This window comes from Lynx canadensis, chromosome D3 (assembly GCF_007474595.2).
Source record: "Lynx canadensis isolate LIC74 chromosome D3, mLynCan4.pri.v2, whole genome shotgun sequence".
NCBI lineage: Eukaryota > Metazoa > Chordata > Mammalia > Carnivora > Felidae > Lynx > Lynx canadensis.
In genome coordinates this window covers 234,275-253,019 of record NC_044314.2, presented here as the reverse complement: position 1 = coordinate 253,019, position 18,745 = coordinate 234,275, and the positions used below count along the sequence as shown (strand labels likewise).

At 58.0% G+C, this 18,745-nt stretch overlaps 1 protein-coding gene across 1 annotated transcript in view; it reads right to left on the bottom strand.

The window, feature by feature from the left end:
- KCNG2 (potassium voltage-gated channel modifier subfamily G member 2) overlaps positions 1-18,745 on the bottom strand; it is a 70,235-nt gene that overhangs the window by 10,095 nt on the left and 41,395 nt on the right. Inside the window, exon 3 of the mRNA XM_030336735.2 lies at positions 17,171-17,761. Within this exon, the coding sequence (XP_030192595.1) occupies positions 17,171-17,725 (555 nt within the window). The 5' untranslated portion in view covers positions 17,726-17,761. The remainder of the gene's footprint in view (positions 1-17,170; positions 17,762-18,745) is intronic.

Below are 18,745 nucleotides of genomic sequence, written 5' to 3'. Positions count from 1 at the left end.
CAAGACTGCCAGGCTTTGCTCCCGATCTCGGGGTGGGGGGGGGAGGGTTCCATCTTTCATTACTGCGTATGTCATCAGCTGCAGGTGTTCTCGATCACGTGAAGGAAATTCCTTTCCATTTCGATATTGTTGAAAGTTTTTGTTTTAACCATTAATGGATACTGAATTTTTTCAAATGCTTTTTCCACAGCTATTGAGATGATCACGTGACTTTTCTTCTTCAGTGCGTTAATATTATAAATTATACTGATTGATTTTCAAATGTTGAACCCGGATTGCTTTCCTGGGAAAACTCATCCTGGTCATGATGTGGTATCCTTTCTATACGTTGCAGTTGATTTGCTAATATTTGTTGAGGAGTTTTGCCTCTATGTTCATGAGATGTTGGTCTGTATTTTCTCTTTTCTTGCAACGTCTTTGTCTGGTTTGGCACCAGGATAATACTGGTCTCACAGAGTGAGTTGGGAAGTACTCTGTCTTCTTCTCTTTTCTGGAAGATAGTGTGCAGAACTGATATTATTTCTTCCTTACATTTTTGGGTAGAATTCACCAGTGAAACCACTAAGACTGAAGTCTTCCTTTTCAAAAGATTTTAAACTGTGAATTGAATTAAAAAAATTTTTTTTTACATATATTCATTTTTGAGAGACAGAGAGAGACAGAGCACAAGCGAGGGAGGGGCAGAGAGAGAGGAAGACACAGGATCCGAAGCAGGCTCATCTCCTAGCTGTCCGACGCGGGGCTTGAAACCCACGAACCATGAGATCACGACCTGAGCCCAAGTCAGATGCTCAACTGACTGAGCCACCCAGGTGCCCCATCCACGTCTTCTTGAGTGAGTTTTGGTGATTGAACATGTTTTTAATTTTAATTGTCTTACAAAACGAACACATGTGTATAATTAAAAAAAACCTCGATAAATACTAAAAGGCTTATTGGAAAAAAAGAGTACTCTCACCCCAACTCTTACCTCCCGGAGGCAATAATTTTCTATTTTACTTGGTTTTTCTGACAGTCATTTCCGTACTTTTATTTCATAATATGTGTATCTGGCTCCTTACAGGCATACTAACTTCATACATTTATGCTGACTTTGCGTTCGGGATCTGGTTCCCTTACCTCCACCACCTCACCACCCCCGCCACACCCCTGACCCTTTTCCTTCAAAAATAGTTTTGTCACATTCTGGGGTAAAATCAGGAATTATTAAGATAATGGAAATCTTGTTCACTGCTGGCCCCAGGTAGTGGTGTACGATTACGGCTTTTTCCCTCAGAAAGTGTTTTCCTTTTCTTAAAGTTTTATGGCCTCCTTCTAAAATTGCTTAGCTTGCTATTTTGAAGCACGGTGTATTTTTTCCAAATGCCCAAACACATCAAGTTGTTAACGGGTTCGGTTTGCTTTCCGAGCCCCGCCTGCCCTGCGGGGACCCCGGCCCTCTTGCTGAACGCTGTGTCTGGAGTTTCTCCGCCGCTGATTTGAGCTGCTTAAACGCTGTGCCCCCCACCCCCACTGTTTGGTTTATCCCATTACTCTGTTGAGGTGTAGCCTTCACTTTTCATGAGAAACGGTCGTGGGGGGTAACTTTTTGAGCCTCTGCACGTCTGGGAAGCCTTCGTTCTACCCCCAGCCTGGATTGCTATGACAGTTTGATGTCGAACGATGGGTAGAAATTAATCCCATGCAGGATTTTGAAGGTGCTCCCCGTTATGTCCAAGCTTTCCATGTAGCTCCAGAAGTTTAACATTCACTCGGAAAAGCACATAAACCGTGTCAGTGCAGTTCCAAACGGAGCCCAGACGGGAGGCAGAGGCCCCGGCCGCCCACGGTCCAAGGCCACCGCGACCTTCACCCTGCACCTGCAGCCCGGTCCTCTCCCTCTCTCCACGAGGCAAACAGAGGCTGCGGGGCCCTCGGCACACGGAGTTCGGGCGAGGCCACGCCGCACAGCCTCCCATCTCTGCCCTGTTCTCGTTTCAGAGCACCGAGCAGTGAGCTCTGCGGGCTCCACCACACTCTGTGCCGTAACTCGCGTGGGTTCAACCGGAGAGTAAGGGCGTGGGGCGGGGCCAGGGGGGCGGGTTTCTCTCTGTAAGCCACACAGCAAGGGCACCTCGGGGCTCCCGGCCTGAAGGCCCATCACCCCGGTGTGAGGGGTCTGAACGCAGTGAGGGTCTCAGCAGAGACCCCGAGGCCTGCAGACTTGCCCTGTGTTTACCTGGCGTGTAATTAAATTCTTAAATGGTCACGTGCCTTTGCCGCCTGTGTATTTTCTGGACACCGATGCCCATCTCGCTGTTCGTGGGCCCGGTGTAGGCGGCAAAGCAGTCCAGGAAAGCTGGTGTCCTCAGCTGCAGGGCTGGGTCAAGAGTCCACCTCCGTCCCCATGCCGGCCACCGTGAAGGACACACCCTATGAAAAGGACATACCCTTATTGACTTATCTACTCATTCGTGAATGACTTTGTGTGCAGATTTTATCTTCAGCCTCCCATAAGTGCCTGAAAGAAAATATTTATTAACTCATTTCACTGTGAATTTATAATAATTTGACTTTGAACTGAATTGGGATTTATTCTTTCCGATTACCTATGGAAAAAGGTTCTTGTAGTGCACACAGAAAAGTGGGAGAATATTAAATCTACTTCAGAGAACAGATTGTTTAAAAATAGCGAACATTTACATAGAGATAATGAATGTGTTCATTTCAAATTATCTCCACTGAGGCAGGGTGTCAACTCACGTTCCTCCTATCGCTCCGTTGACTAGTTTCGTGCCGTCTTTCGAAAAGAAATGGTTCCAGCTTCACTGTAAAGTGTTCCGTACTCTGCCCGCCCCTACTTGGAACTGGCCTGGGCTTCCAAAGGGCCCCAGTCTGGCGTCGTTGGTTTCTCCTGTGAGCAGCGTCCTGGACTAAATGCCACGAAGGGTCTCTACACAAACGAGGAAGGGCCCACAGTTTGGTGCCCTGAGCAGGGAAGGAGACTGTGCGGTGCCACAGCCTCGAACACACGTGTACCGAGGAGTGTCGTTCGTTCAGCACATAATTTGCAGCCACTGTCCTTCATTTGGGGCCTTAGCTTCCCAGACACGCAGCACCAGTGACCCAGGCGCACTGTGTGGGTTCAGTGGCGAGCACACTTAGGTGTCTCCAGTGGCCTTCCCTTGTGGGAGTCCCTCCCACCGGACACGAGGGTCGCGTGGAGCTCGCAAACGCTGGGTGCGGCCGATGACCTCCTTTCGTCTCTGCCGGTAGGAAATGTGCTTCTCTGTCTTTTTTGAAAGAAACTAGACTATTTTTAATTATTTATTGATTTCAATTCTTGTTTTAATAACTTTTTAAGTTTATTTGTTAATTTTGAGAGAGCTAGAGAGAGAACCAGCAGGGGAGGGGCAGAGGAGGGGGACACAGGATCCAAAGCAGGCCCTGCGCTGACAGCAGAGAGCCTGACTCGGGGCTTGAACTCACGAACCGCGAGACCACCACCTGAGCGGAAACCAAGACTCAGCCCTTAACCGACCGAGCCACCCAGGCGCCCCGGGGGAGTGATTTTCTCATTCGAGAACGTGATGTGCCTGCCTCTCCTCATTCAGCCATTTTGTGTCACACAGTAGAGTTTCATTGTTTTTTCTGTTATAAATATCCAACCTTTCTCGCTAAGATTATTCCTGGGCATTTCGTGTGTTTTTTGTTAGTGACCAGGATAGTTTTTCCATTAAATTTTCTATTACTGATAATATATTGAAAAGCGGCTGACATTTACATGTTTGTTTGGAAGCCAGCTACGTTGACAAATTCATTTACTTATAACAACTTCTCAGCTAGTCCTCTTGGGTTTCACTTGATGTGCAAATAACGCAGCAAATTAGCTCTCAGTACAGAACACGGACAAAAGCCTTCCACCTGGTGATGCAGTCACTCAGCTGTGCGGCCTGAAGGGGCGAACGGTGTGTGTGCGAAATGGGGCTCGACACAGCTGTCTGCAACGGGTCCGCCGATGCTCGCGCTCGTGTCCTCGTCTCCCGCAGCTCCTGGACGTCACGGCTGATGGCAGTGTGTTCACAGATCTACATCCATGTTCTTTATCACTTAGAATTTTATGTGTGAAAGGAACATTTACGTTTACTTTACCATTCACATTTTATACTTCCTAAGTAAAGAACTTGCTTATGCCAACTGTACTAATCGCTTATTACAAGTAAACGCGTCTGTGGTCCGTCTTCTGTCACCTGCTAACCAGATGCAGTGTGTGCACGGAATCGCCACCCCTCAGGCCTGGTGCCGGGAGGAGCACTCAGGTCAGAGGCAAGGTTCTGGGGAGCTTGCAAAGCCGCACCGGACGACGGGCAGCGGGAGGTGGGCACTCAGAGCCGGGGCCTCGCCCCAAGTGCGTGCCCCGCCCTCAGATGCGGCTCTGCCCCGTCCGGCAGCCTCCCCCTGCAGGTGTGACCTCGGGTGCCCTTGGGGCGCTGGGACCTCCGAGCGCATTCTGAGGCTGTGCCTGTGCCCGCCTGTGCCAAGGCCACGTGGTTTCGTCCGCTGGGGGCACAGGCCGTGCCTTTCCTTGGGCTAAATCCCTCCTTCTGGATTCCCAGGGTGTCTCCTGGGCCAGGGTAGCGGCACCCTCACCTCACAGCCGTCGCTCGCATCTTTCCCGTGAGGACCCGCCGTGCGTCTCTTCACTGGGGCTCCTGGGCGTGAGGGAGGCACAGCCAGACACATGTCAGGAGGGTCCCAGTGCCTGCTGTCAGTAAAACAGGTGCAGAGGATGACGGGGGCAGCGCGGGAAGGCTTCTACAGAGGTGGCCTTGGAGGGGCAGCCGCAGGAGCCCCACAGAGAGGCCACCTCGGGCGTGGTGACGTAACGGGACAGAGGACAGAGGGGCCCACAAGGGCCAGCAGGGGAGGAGGCCACAGGCAGCGTGAGGCCCCTGGGGACCCTGAATGTGGCGGAGGCTGGAAGCCATCCTCCCCGACCCCATGGCGGACGCGGGGCCACTGGGAAAACAGCTGCTGTGCACACAGAGCGAAAAGCAAAGCCACAAGCCAGCGGAGCAGAAGAAAAGAAACCCTCAAAGTGTGAGTGGTAAGTAAACATGTGGCCGGGCGTTGGCTTCCGGCTGATCGAGTGCGCGTCCCACCGGGAGCCGGCTTTCTTTGAGACGCAGGCGAACTGTTCGAGGACACGGCCCAGCGTTCGGGGACACGACCCGTGAGGTGCTCACGTGACCGCACGGGGCCCTTTGGGGCAGAAGTGGGGCCTGCAGCGTGACGGATGAGAATACCCAGGAAACAGCCAGCAGACGGTGGAAGGTCTGTGAGCGAGAACATTCATCCCAATGTGGCCTTATGTCCGCAAAGAACTAGAACCAAAAGCGGTGAGGAGGGATACTCAAGAGTTACACAACGACATGGGGCGCCTGGGTGGCGCAGTCGGTTAAGCGTCCGACTTCAGCCAGGTCACGATCTCACGGTCCGTGAGTTCGAGCCCCGCGTCAGGCTCTGGGCTGATGGCTCGGAGCCTGGAGCCTGTTTCCGATTCTGTGTCTCCCTCTCTCTCTGCCCCTCCCCCGTTCATGCTCTGTCTCTGTCTGTCCCAAAAATAAATAAAAACGTTGAAAAAAAAAAAAAAAAAGAGTTACACAACGACACGACCGTTCCACGCTGCACTGTCCGCGGACTGCATGCTGCTTTGCGACGGCATAAAGAGGCTCTGAGAGGCAGGGCAGGAAGGTGCGTGAGGCTCTGGACCTTTCTGTAGGCAGCAAGTGGTATGCTTAGCCGGGAAGGCACTTGTGAGGAGCTGCAAATTCCCCAGGCTGGTGGCAGGGGTTGGGGGGCAGACGGACAGGCCGCCCGGGGACCCCTAGGGCTGCAGTGACAGCGCAGGAGGCAGGTGGGAGGCACCTGACGCACCTGTCCCGGGACAGGACCCCAGGCTCGGCGGCTGTGTTCCCCCAGCTCCGCGGCACCCTGAGCCCACAAAACCGCTCTCGGGGAGGAGCCCGGCTCTGTCTCGAGATGGACATTTCCAGGCCAACTCAGAAAACATCCACCCCTGTGAGTCCTGCCTGGAAACGCAGCTCCGACAGAGCCCGGGCAGCACGGGACCCCGACTGCTCCCCCCAGAGGGGCCCAAGAGCCCCCGGTTTACAAATTTCACAAATGTATTTCCTGCCGGTGTCCCAACTCCAAACCTTTAGCAAACTACATGTGTTGATAAATTAATATTTTTGGTAAGATAAACAGCAGAAGCTCCTCATTTGGGAATAGCCATTTTGCTGAATTAGAATAATGTATTATTATTAAAAATATCCCTTCATGGGGCGCCTGGGTGGCTCAATCCTTTGTGTCTGACTCTCGGTTGCGGCTTAGGTCACGATCTCAAGGTTTGTGAGTTTGAGTCCTGCTTGGGATTTTCTCTCTCCCTCTCTCTCTGCCGCTCCCCTGCCCATCCCTTCTCTCTCTCCCAAAAATAAATAAACATTAAAAAAAAAAAAAAAAACCAACCCTGATGTCATACCTAATATTTCAGGTTTAGGTGGAGCCTAAAATCATCTGAATTCTCAGGTCTGTTCTCCTGGGTGGTGATGCCTGATGAATTTGTGTCCCTTAAAAATGCAGCTTCTAAGTCAAAATAGTTCAGTCCTATGAGGGAAACGCTGGGAGGCAATGAGATTATATACACTTGGAGAGATCTTTCTATTTCCACTTATTTCCTATAAGCATTTAATATTCTCATAGCTGCCGGCAGCAGCAGGGAAAGAAGGGACAGACTCCTTCAATGCGCAGTAACAGTAAAGCCCACCTTCTCCCTCTTGGACTGTGGGGAGTGGGGGAGGGGGGGCCTTGTCTGCCGGCCGGCGGGAGTCCTGCTCGAACCCGGGCTGCAGGCAGTCCCGGGGCTCCCGAAGGGGCCAGGAGGGAGGGTGCGGACCTGGCCAGGTGCTCTGAACCCCAGTGAGCACCCGGAGGGGAGGCAGAGGCCAGAGCGGTGGCCACATCTGGGTCACATCCTAGGCGTGACAAAGCACCTGCTGATGTCCACGCAAGATCGGGCGTCTGGTTTGCTGACGTCTTCGGATTGGCTTTCTCTGCTACTCCACAGACCATTTACAGAAACCAGCTTTGGGAGGAGAAGGCTCTCCTGGGCACGGCCCCCCCCCACCGCTGCCATATCCTGCACACAGTTTAGTACCCTCGTTTGCAGAAAGGCAAAGAGAGTGGCCACATATTCAATTCTGTGTGCAAAGCACCATCCAAAGTGATTTACATGAATTATTCAGTTTAATCTCACCTGCTCTGAGGCGTCTGCATCTACAAGATGAGGTGGCCGCGGCTCTGGAAGGAGGCAGGAGTGTTGCAAGGTCTTGCAACTGTCGGGCAGGAAGTGGGAAGGGCCCTGCTCTGTGTGTGGAGCCTGAGAATTGAACAGGTACCCAGTTTTGCCTCTGACGGCGACAGGGAAGGAGAGCCTTGGACAGGTTCTGGCAAAAAGAACCTGGGAGCTTGTCTCCAGTTCTGCACCAAAGGGTTTCATCCTACCAATTAAAAGCTGAACAGATGGAAAGATCGGCGGCTCTTTTGGAATCCGGGAGAAGGGAGAATGTGGCCCCAAGACCGGAGAGACAGCAGATATGCGGAGGCAGACGCTCCAAACCGCCGCGGGAGCCAGCGCCGGGCAGGAGAACCCAAACTGTGATCGCCAGACGGCTGGACACTCAGCGTGGGCAAGTGTGCGAGGCTCCAGCCACGGGGTGGCCCCACCACGTGCTCAGACCTGCCTCCAGGAACTTGACCACGTTCTCACAGACGATACGCGGATGTCAAGTAAGCGCAGGAAAGCACGTTTCACGTCGACGTCATCAGGGAAATGCAGATTCAAACGACGACCAGATGCCACACGCACCTGTCAGAATGACCAAAATCCAAAATACCAACACCGAATCCTAGAGAGGACGCGCAACACCAGGAACTGTTATCCGGCGTAGTGGGAATGCAAAATGGTGCGGCCACTTTGGAGGACAGTTTGCTGGTTTTTGTAAAGCTAAGTGTTCTCTTAGGTTCGATCGCACGATCGCACTCATCAGCTATCCAGATGAATTGAAAACCTGTATCTACGCAAAAGCCTGCACACGATAAACACAGCAGCTTTATACATAATCTGTCTATTCCTAACTGCCAAAACTTGGAAGCAACCACGATGTCCTTCAGTAGATGATGGATAAATTGTGGTCCATCCAGACAATGGAATATTATCAGCAATAAAAGGAGATACGTTATCAAGCCACGAGAAGCCACGGGAGACCCTTAAATGCCTACTGCTGAGTGGAAAAAGCCAGTCTGAAAGGCGACATCCTGTGTGATTCCAAGTATAGGACACTCTGGGAAAGACAGAACCGTGGAGACAGGACGACCAGTGGCTGTGGGGGGTGTGGGGGGGGAGGGACAAACACGCCGAACACAGTTTGTAGGGCAGTGAGACTGCTCTGCGTGATGCCATAACCGTGAATATGTGACCTTCTACTTTGGTCCCAACCCGCAGAATGTACACCAAGAGTGACCCCTAATGTCCACCGCGGACTTTGGTTGATAACGACGCATCAGCGTCGCTTCATCAACAGGGACAAATGCACCGCTCTGGGGGGATGCTGGTGATGTTGGAGGCCGTGCGTGTCAGGGCAGGGGTCTAGTGGAAATCTCTGTGCCTTCCTCTCAATTTTTCTCTGAACCTGAAACTGCTCTAAAAATGGTTTTGAAAAAAAAGAGGGGCGCCTGCGTGGCTCAGTCGATTAAGTGCCCGACTCCTGATTTCCACCCAAGTCATGATCTCACCGTTGTGGGGCCAAACCCTGCGTCCGGCTCCACTCAGGAGAGAGAGCCTGCTTGAGATTCTCTCTCCTCTCCCTTCTGCCCCTCCCCTGATCATGCTCTCTCAACAACAACAACAACAACAACAAGAATCTTGAAGCCTCTATTCTAGGCATTTGAGTACAAGGCTTTTTTTTTTTTTTTTTAATGTGTGTTCATTTTTGAGAGAGACCGAGCACGAGCGGGGGAGGAGCAGAGAGAGAGGGAGACACAGAACCCGAAGGTGCTCCAGGCTCTGAGCTGTCCGCAGAGCCCGAGGCGGGGCTCAGACTCACAAATGGTGACACATGACCTGAGCCGAAGTCGGACGCTCAACGGACTGAGCCACCCAGGTGCCCTGAAGTCTTTTTTCCAGACTGAAGCACAAATCCCGCGTTTTTCCTGCCAGACGTGTCCGAGGCGGAGCAAAGTCCTCACCTTTATCGCCCGGCACTCCTGGCTGTTTCCAGCCTGTAAGGCTCTCGCCAAAGGGTCTCCTGCGAAAGCAGGCAATGGTCTCTCCGAAGCGGCGCGGACGACGGCCTGAGGCCTCGGACCGGAGTTGTGGGCAGGCTGGTGGGGCCGCTGGCGCCCAAGACAGCAGCCCCGGAGGGATGACCACCTAATTTTACCGAGAGGAAGGTGAGCCAGGGCCCACACCGGGCACGTCTGTCCCCCCGAACAGGCGTGGTTCGCTGCACAAAATTTGCCACTGGAGTTCGCTGCTCATCGGATCAGATCTTTGCAAACGGGAAAATAAACCAACCAAACTCATTCTCTGTTTCTGGGGCGTCCTGGAAGCCTCTTCTCCTGGCAGTGGTCCTGTGGCTTCCTTGGCCACCAGGGGCAGGCACTCCCTGTGCTTTCTCCACCGTCCGTATCCCTCAGCCGTGGGGAATCCCGCCACGGTCTGTCGGGCCCGGCTGTGGTGGCACAGGCTGCTGCCCTGCCTTTCCTTCCTCCCGTCAGCAAAGAGCAAGCTGAGTGTCACCTGGGCCTGTGGCCGCCGGGTCAGGACAGCGATCCCAGCCCCTCCACGTGTGTGCACCAATAGCACGTAGGACACGGGCCGCTCCCTGTGCAGCTACATTTCCTCGTGGGAGCCACCCGTCCCCTGTTGGGCGGGGCCGGAGCCTCTCGGGACGAGGGGGGCATTGCACGCCGAGCGCTCCAGCTGCCCGCGGCCCCCCGCTCACCGCCCCTGGACACGGAGCGGAGACGCCCGTCGTCTGGCCCTCTGGCAGCGGCCCCGGCCGGCACAGCCCTCTCGTGCTGGACAGAAAACTCTGGCGAGAGCTCGAGAGGAAAGCCCGGTCCCTGCGCTGTGCTCGGAGCCCGGGGTTCCTCCGCCTGCTGGCCTTGTCCGTTAGCAGTGTGACAACCGCAGAGCGGGGGCCGGGTAGCAGACATTTGTTCCTCAGGGCTCTGGAGGCTGGATGTCCGAGATCAGGGCGCCTGCAGATTCAGTGAGGGTCCGCCTCCTGGTTTGTAGACGGTGTCTTCTCGCTGTGTCCTCCTGTGGCAGGCGAGGGGAGGGGGGCTCTGGCCTCTTTTTTAAGGACACTAATGGCGGCTTAATCGCCCCCTTGACCTAATCGCCTCTCAAGGCCTGACCCCCTAAAACCATCCCCTTGGGGTTGGGATTCAGTATGTGAGTTTGGCGAGACAGCCGCAGTCCCTGTCCTTCCCACAGGCAAGACTCCTCCATTCTTTTTTTTTTTTTTAATATATTTTTAACATTTATTTATTTTTGAGGGAGAGAGAGAGTGTGAGTGGGGGAGGGGCAGAAAGAGAGGGAGACACAGAATCCAAACAGGCTCCAGGCTCGGAGCTGTCAGCACAGAGCCCGACGCGGGGCTCGAACCCACGGACCGCGAGATCACGACCTGAGCCGAAGTCAGTTGCTTAACCGACGGAACCACCCAGGCGCCCCAAGTCTCATTCGTTCTATCCAACAGCCCCACAGTCTCAGGTCATTGCAACATCAGCTCCAAAGTCCAAAGCCAAAGCCTCGCTGACCCTTGTCTAAGGAGGGGCAGGCGATACTCCAGATGTGATCCATCAGGGCAAAGGGCCCCCCCCCCCCCCCCCCCCCCCGGCTGTGAACTGTAAACTGGACCAGGTGTGTGCTCCCAAAATGCAACAGTCGGCCGGGGACAGGACAGACATTTCTGTCCAACAGGAAGAAAGAAGGAGGAGAGATAGGTCCCCTTTCGTTGGCTCTGATTCTGTTTCTCTGGAAAACCCTAACAAAGCTCACAAACAGCGAGGCTCTTACTCAGAGCACCTGGCAAAGCTCCGTGCGTGTGTCACGGCCACATGCAGTGGGAGCTGGGCCACCAGCTTTTCGATGCTGTTGCCAAAATGTTCCTGGTGAATTCAGGCTGCAATCACAGTCACGAAATCTGTAATACGCGGGTCTTGTTTTGATCATGTGGGCTTTAAGGACAAAACCTGACTTAGCCCAAGACCAGCACCACCTCAGAGCGAGTGACGGCTTTGACACGCACCGCCTCCCCGAGCGCCTTCCCCGAAGACACCCTGTTCTCCGACAGTCTGCTGTGCGTGGCCCGTGCCCACGGCCAGCCGCGGGGTGGGCGCTCAGCACCGTCTCCCAGCAACACCCCAGCTGCCGCCGCACAAAAGGAATCCGGGAGCCATTTGCCGGAATTAAACTTCCTGTGGCCCGTCCTCCAAACAGTTCGGAGGCCTCCGCTCCGAGCACGGAGTCGCCAGAACCGAGGTCTCCCTGCCAAGTCTGGCCACAGCCCACACTCGGCACGGCCTTGGCCTCTCCCGGCCACTGGAGTGAGCTGGGCCTCGGTGACCTTGCTCACTCCTGATGGAGGGCCGACACAGTAATTCAAGCGCGTGCTCACGGGCGCCCCCACGTGGGTGTGTGGGCCCCACAGCAGAGGGGGCGAGGGAGACGGGAGAGCCTCCGCCCTGCAGGTGCAGACCACAGATGCCACGGGGACTTGCCGAGCCTTCTAGGGAGAGGGAGCTTGGAGACGACCCTCAGCCTGGGGCCTGGGGTCTCCTTGTAAACAGCGGCGACAGCACCGCTCCGGCTCTGTCCCCCCCCACCCCACACTCCCTGCGAGCTCCTGGCGTCAGAATGTGGACTCATGTGCCGGGTGGAGACCCTCCCACGTGGTCACAAAGGACACCTCTGGATTCTCACTACGTGCTGTGTGTTCTGGGAACCGTGGGAAAGAGAGGGTATGCACTGGGCATGTTCTGGTTTAGCAAGTATTTTTTGGCGATCAGAGAATTCAGCGCAACTTTCTTTGGCCACGGATGTTTATGTTACCAATGCTGGTCTCTGCGCACAAGGTGGAACCACCGGGCAGATTGCCCCAAGACCTGGCCACGAGTTTTGAATTCAGGATGCCACCAAGCCTTTCGTCCTGGGGCTCCACAGCTGCCCGTGGACCAGGTGCTGGGGAGTGAGCCCCGCTGTTGGCGGGAGCCACGGGAGGGGGGGGCCAGCTCTGAGCTGCAGACCTTCTGGGGCCCGGCAGGGTGGGTCCTGCAGGTGGGGGCCAAGAAGCCGGCGGCCGTGGCCCTGGGGGCTGCTGTTTGGCCGGGGGGATGCGGGGTGCAGTGGGGAAGGGGCGGGGTGTGCTCGGAGAGGCCCCTGAAACGAGGAAGCATGCCTCAAAGAGCCGTCGGTGACACATGGCGACCAGCCCACGGATGAGTTAGGGTTGGGGTGTGGTCCACAGCGCTCTAGGTGGCTGACTCGCCGTTACAGACACACGTGCCCGACGGTAAGGTCTTCACTCAGTACAGGTTCACCCTTGCCTCCCCCCGCAGACTCGGCAGGGCGCAGGTCTGACGCCACGGGCCCAGCTACCACTTTTCGTGGTTTTCAGGCCCAGACGCCCTCCCAGGAGGGGGGTTCGTTACTGGAGGAGGAGCTCTCGCCCATCTGCTCAGCGGAGATTGTGAACACAGCACAAGCAGCCCGAGGCAGCAGCTCACAGCGGCGTTTACCGTCCCCCGGGCACAGTCCTGGATTAGGGGCCCGATGTCATCCAGGGTCCTCACGAGACGGAGGCCTGAGGAAGGAGAACACGAAGGGGGCAGAGGCCACCGACCAGGAGCACACCTGCCCTGCAAGCGGCAGGGGGAGGCCGGGGCCGTCCCGGAGCCCCCGGAGGCTGGCCCGGCCCACCCCAGCGGTCTGAGTCCGGCGGGCTGGGGGCCAGGACTGGGGGGAGCCACGTGGGCGTTGCCACCAGGCAGTCTGTGGCACTTTGTTTCAGGCCACAGGGAGCACACGCAGTGACCCGCGATGCAGCCAGAGTCAGATACGAGGTGCTCTCCATGAGCAGCACCCGCTAACTGGGCCTGACCTGGGCCTGACCACGCACACCGTCGCCCTCGGAACGGCAGGGTTTGGCGCCTTGGGCTAAGCCCTGAGGGTGACTCCAGCCATAGGAGGGGCCCTAGGGTCCCCTGGCTGCACTCCTCGCCCTGGGGTCATGTGGGGCCAGCACTGTGGCCTGGCCCAGTCCCCACCTGCTGCTCGGCCTGACCTGGGGTCCTCTGGGCACCGGGGTGCTGGTGCTTCTATGCCAGCATCTGGACGGTCACGGGCCACCGAGTTGGGGGAAGAGTTCTGTGCCCCCCTGGCCCTCCTCATCTTAGAGGGAAGGAGCCGGAGGCAGGGACGAGCTGGGAGGGGGCTGTGCGTCTTCTCCGGCCTTTCGGGAGCAGCTCTGAGGGGCTGCCTGCTGGGGAAGTCCCTCTAAGCTCACGAAGGCCCCCAGAACTCACTGTCACTGCGGTGGGAGAGCTGAGTGGGGGAGGGACGCTTCCCGGCCCGGGTCCTTGGTGTGTTAGGAAGTGGGGCCCGTGGCCCTGGGCAGAAGAGCCTGGCTTCTGTGTTGCCCCAGGCCCCACCCACCCGATGGCAGCAGCTAGTTCCAGAACATCGTGTGCCCCAGGGTGAGTGAAGGGACTCCAGAAGGGACCGGAGAGCAGGAGACCCCGGGACCTCTGCTGAGCCAGGGCAGCTGTGGCGCCAGGTGACCCCGGCCATCGTGCAGCTCGAGTCTCCAGGTGCTTGGCTTTCCCCAGCGTGTGGGGAGGCACCTCTACGCCCTCAGCCTCACGCCAGGCTGACGAGCACCCCCAGCACAGGGGTGGACGCGGGGACGGGTGGACGGACAACCCGGGCAAAGGGCGAGCCCTGGCCAAGGCCCCGGGGTCTCTGCTACGTTCTCCCACCCACACAGGCGAGCAGATGACTTCACGCGTGTGTATGTGTAAAATATGCGAAGCGTCACATTTACCACCTCAGGCCTTTTAAGTGCACGGCTCAGGGGCGTCAAGTACAGGCACAGGTTCGGCCAGCTGCCCGCCCCCCGCCCCCCGCCCCCGCCCCCTCCGGGCGCAGAGCCCCGCCCCTCCCCGGCAGTCACCCCATCGTGGGGCCCCAGAGCCCCGCCCCTCCCCGGCAGCTGGGTCACTCGGCCGGCCGCAGAGCCCCAGCCCGCCTCAGGGAAGGGGTTTCTGTGTGGCAGTTAGTGATCCCGTGATGCCCACAGGAGGATCCCGTGTGGGGCCGAGACAGACGTGGACGGAGACGGCCTCCCCGGCGCTCAGGGCTGGGACCCCCGGCAAGGGCACTCGCTCAGTCACAGAGGCATTTTAGGGACCAGCCCTGGGAACCACACAGCTGTTCTCCTGCAAGCCCTTTAATCCCGGGGAACGATGTTTCCGCTCCTCCGTGCTTCTCCGGGCCAATACGCGAAAACGACCGCTGATGCTGATGGGAAGCACTTACACTCACCTCTGCTTCTCCAGGCCACGCCCTGCTCCCCCAGCGCGTTTTTCCAGAAGACACTGGGTGCCTGTGGTCAGATCGTCCACTCGAATGTGGTTCAGGAGAAGCAGTTCTGTGGCCCACGCACATCAGAGCCGGTGGCCCACGGCCTGCCGACCCTGGCCTCGGAGGGCTCACTGGGAGCTTCAGAACAATGCTTCCACTTTAGAAAGAAATCTCTTAGCCACTTGTTTAGAACCAGAGATCACACACGGAATATTTTAGCCCTGTAACTTCCAAGTTAAATTCTAGTGGAAAAGACCAACAAAAAAATAATCAAAGGCTCCCAAGTTTCTCTCTTCCTCTCCGCCCTCCACCCCGTCTGCCTTGTGCCTGGACAGAGTCGGTGGTGCAGCCACGGCAGAAAACAGTCTGGAGGCTCCCCGGAAAAGCACACGTAGAATGACCGTATGATCCAGCGGTTGTACTCCTGGGTGTCTACCCAAAATGACCAAGAGCAAGGACTCAGGCAGATGTTTTTACGTGAACGTCCACGGCAGTATAATGCGCCGTGGCCCAAAGGTGGAACGGACCCACGTGTCCACTGATAGACGAGCAAATAAGCAGAAGTGGTGTACGCGTACCACTGGAACGTTACTCAGCCTTAAAAAGGAAGAAAGCATAGACACCTGCTACGACACGGAATAACCTTAAGGACAATACGTTCAGTGAGATGTCAGTCCCCAAAACACAAATGCCGTCGGATTCCGCTTATGTGAGGCTCTCAGGGGAGTCGCAGTCCTAGAGACATGGCAGATGGAGGTTTCCAGGAGCCGGGGGAGGGCGCCCGGTGGGGGGCTCATGTTTGGAAAGGAGAAAAAGTCCTGGGTGTGGGTGGTGGTGACCACCACACGATGTGAATGCATTTAATACCACCGGGCAGCATACTTTAAAATGGTTAAGATATTGGTACATTTTGTGTACATCTCATCACACCCAGAAAGGTGACGAGCGACAGCACCTGCTGTTTATTCAGCACCTGCCACGTGCAGCGGGCCAGATGCTCCGTCGGCGTCCCCCACGAGGCAACGGGGAGCGCACAGACATACGTCACCACGTGCTCACCGACACTGGATTATTACCCCGCAGTCCGATAACTGATTTGGTAAAGCAGGACCTGGGCGGTATGAAGTGACGTTTCAGGAAATGGGGAGGGCGGCTGGCGAATATGAACAGTGGGTAACATGGAGGCCAGTGGATGCTCTGAGAGGGCCAGCTCGACTCCTGGGATGATGTCGCGAACGGAGGCACCTCCAACTTCCCTTGTGTCCCGACTCTCACGTAAATGGCTCCCCTCCTAGGTGCTGTGTGGCGTTACCGCCATTTAGAAAAACCCGAGCACGACCGGGAGCCACGGCTCAGGAATCGGACGCCCAAACAGCCACGGGAGCCAAACCAACTTCCCGACAGTTACATTTACGCGCGATCTGTGGTCAGGGTCGCCCTGCTCTCGGTCCAGCCGGCTGATGCCTAATGTTTCAGCTCTCCACCGTGTCTCTCGGTAAGGAGCTGACCCCACCAGATGTGTTCCAGGCACGACCTCCTGACCTCTGAAGGGCTCTAAGCTTTGACGGTGAGCTCTCTGCCCAAGAAAGGGGTTCATTCAGTCAGAGCCTCTGTGCCGCGCCTGGAGGGCGGGGCAGGGGGACTGCTGAGGGGTCATCCCCACCCCCCAGGAGGAAAGGCCGCGCTGGGCTCTGTCCTGCAAACACTGCGGTGTCCTCTCGCCTTCCATCCCTCTCGCCCCAGACAGCACACTCCAGGCTTTCCCCGAACGTTCCCTGAACCTTCGCGGTGCGCTCAGTGCACAAACGCTGGTGAGCGTGGCGACATCCTAACCCGGAAGCAACATTTCTGGCCACACGAGCTGGGTGCTGACATTGTCACAGACCAAAGCGGGGCGGGAAGTCTACCATTTGCTGGGAGACAGCCCCCGGCACCTCAACAGACCGGCAGACTGGGTCTGCCGCAGCAGACGCCCGTCCCTGGCTCCCGTGACCCGCAAGAATGTGGCGGTCACGTCCCCTTGCTTCGAGATGACGGGACTTGGGATCAGAGCACACAACTCCCTAGACCTTCAGGACACTGAACGTTTTAGCTCCAAGTTGTCCAGGCTTTGAAGGCCCGACTGTTGGAGAGGTTCAGGGAAGGCCTGCTGACCAGAGAGAGGCCTCTCACTGGGTTCTCGAAACTGTCTAGTCAGGGCACGGCAGCCGGCCGATGTGGGGGCCTCCTGGAGAAGGCCCACTCGGGGTGCCCTTAACCGGAGCGGGGGGGGGGGGGGGGGCGTCTGGCACCTGCAGGCGCCAACCACCCAGCGGGGGAGGCGTGTCACGGACCATGGCTCGGCTGGCTCTCCCTTGGCCGGGCCGCCTCCAGCCCCCTCCCCCACCCCGGCTGGCCCCAACCTCCCCCGCCGCCACCACCGCCACCGGGTCGCCCCCCCCCCCCAGGCCGCCCCCCCGCGCCCCCGCCCGCGCTCACCCGCTCCTCCTCCGCGCGGATGTCCGGCATGGTGCTCAGGCACAGGCCGACGGCCGTGGCGGCCACGAAGGCGACGGACACGCAGGCGAAGAGCTTGCCGGCCGGCCCCGGGCGCGGGTCGTCCAGCAGGTCCCGAAGGCGGCGGCCCGGGCTCCCCGGCGGCCCCGCGCGCGCCTGGGCCGCCTCCTCCTCGCGGCGGCGCAGGCGGCGCAGGCAGCAGCGCTCCAGGCGCGCCTCGTCGATGCCCCAGTAGGCCAGCTCGTCGCGGAAGGCCAGCGCGCACGGGCCGCGCAGTAGCCGCAGCTTCCCGGCGCGCAGCAGCGCCACGATGGCGCGGAAGGCGCACGGGCTGCGGTCGAAGAAGAACTCGTCGCGGCCCGCGTCGTAGTCGTCGCACACGCGCAGCAGCTCGTCGCGGCCGCGGCAGGCCCGCAGGCGCTCGAGGCGCGCGAGGGGACAGCGCGCCAGCGCCGCCCAGGCCAGGCGCACCCTGCAGCCGCCCACGTTGATGGTGACGACGCGCCGGCCGCCCGCGGTCTCGGGGCGCAGCGCCATGGCCCCGGGCGCCCGGCCGCGCTCAGGACGCAGCGCCTGCGAAGGAAAGGAGGCGTCAGGCGGGGCGGGGGAAGGGGCCCTGCTGCCCCCTCGTCCGTCCGCGGGGGGCCCGCGGGGCGGACCCGCTGCGTCTCCTGGTGACCGGCACCAAGGGCGGCCGGCCCGGAGGTGCCCCGCCCCCAGGGGATCCAGGCCGGGCTCACCGGATCCTCAAACGAGGTCGAGGGAGGAGGACCACCTGTGGAACGGGGCGTAGGTGGACTCTGGAAAGCCAAGCTGGGTGCTGGATGTGACAGAGGGTGACCGGAACTGAATCTTGTGGGTACCTGTGCCTGCATTCTGGAGACCATGAACACCTGGGGGGTAGCCTCCCGGCACCAAGGACATGGCTCCTTGGAGTCACAGTTTGGGGTAGGGACAGCCCGGCACCCCCAACTGCAAGGTGAGCTCTGTGTGAGAAACGGGGGGGGGGGGTGGTGCTCTGGAGGGCACCAGCGAGGTCCGGGGCAGCCAGGAGGGCTTCCCAGAGGCAGCTGAGTGGGCAGCACGTTGGGGGAAATGTGGAAGAAGTTGTGCTGGAAGAGACAGACCTGGGTTACTTAAAATCCAGTGTTTGGGTGGTGGACACTGGGTGCCACGATTTCCCGAGCTGCTTCCTCAAATCGGAGACCCCGAGGGGCTCGGGTCTGAGGGTTCCAACTCACACCAACTCCAGGGCTCACAGACTGAACTTCTTAATGAGGCAACAGGACATCTGAACACACGCACTTGAAACCGCGGGGACTCAGCGGCGGCAGCACTGTGCCCGGGAGGCCTCGTGGGGGTGGCCCGTGGCCCTCCTGGGAGACTCTGTCCAGTCCCTGGAGCCACAGAGGCCGGCTGGTTGCAGTTCCGGGACAGGCTCAGGAGGTGCCGCGCCCCGAGTCTGTGAGCTAAGGCAGAGGTGAGCCTTTGTGTGGATCAAGAGCCCCAGGGGGCGAAGCCCACACGCCCTCTCCTGGGGCTGCTGATGTCGCGGGT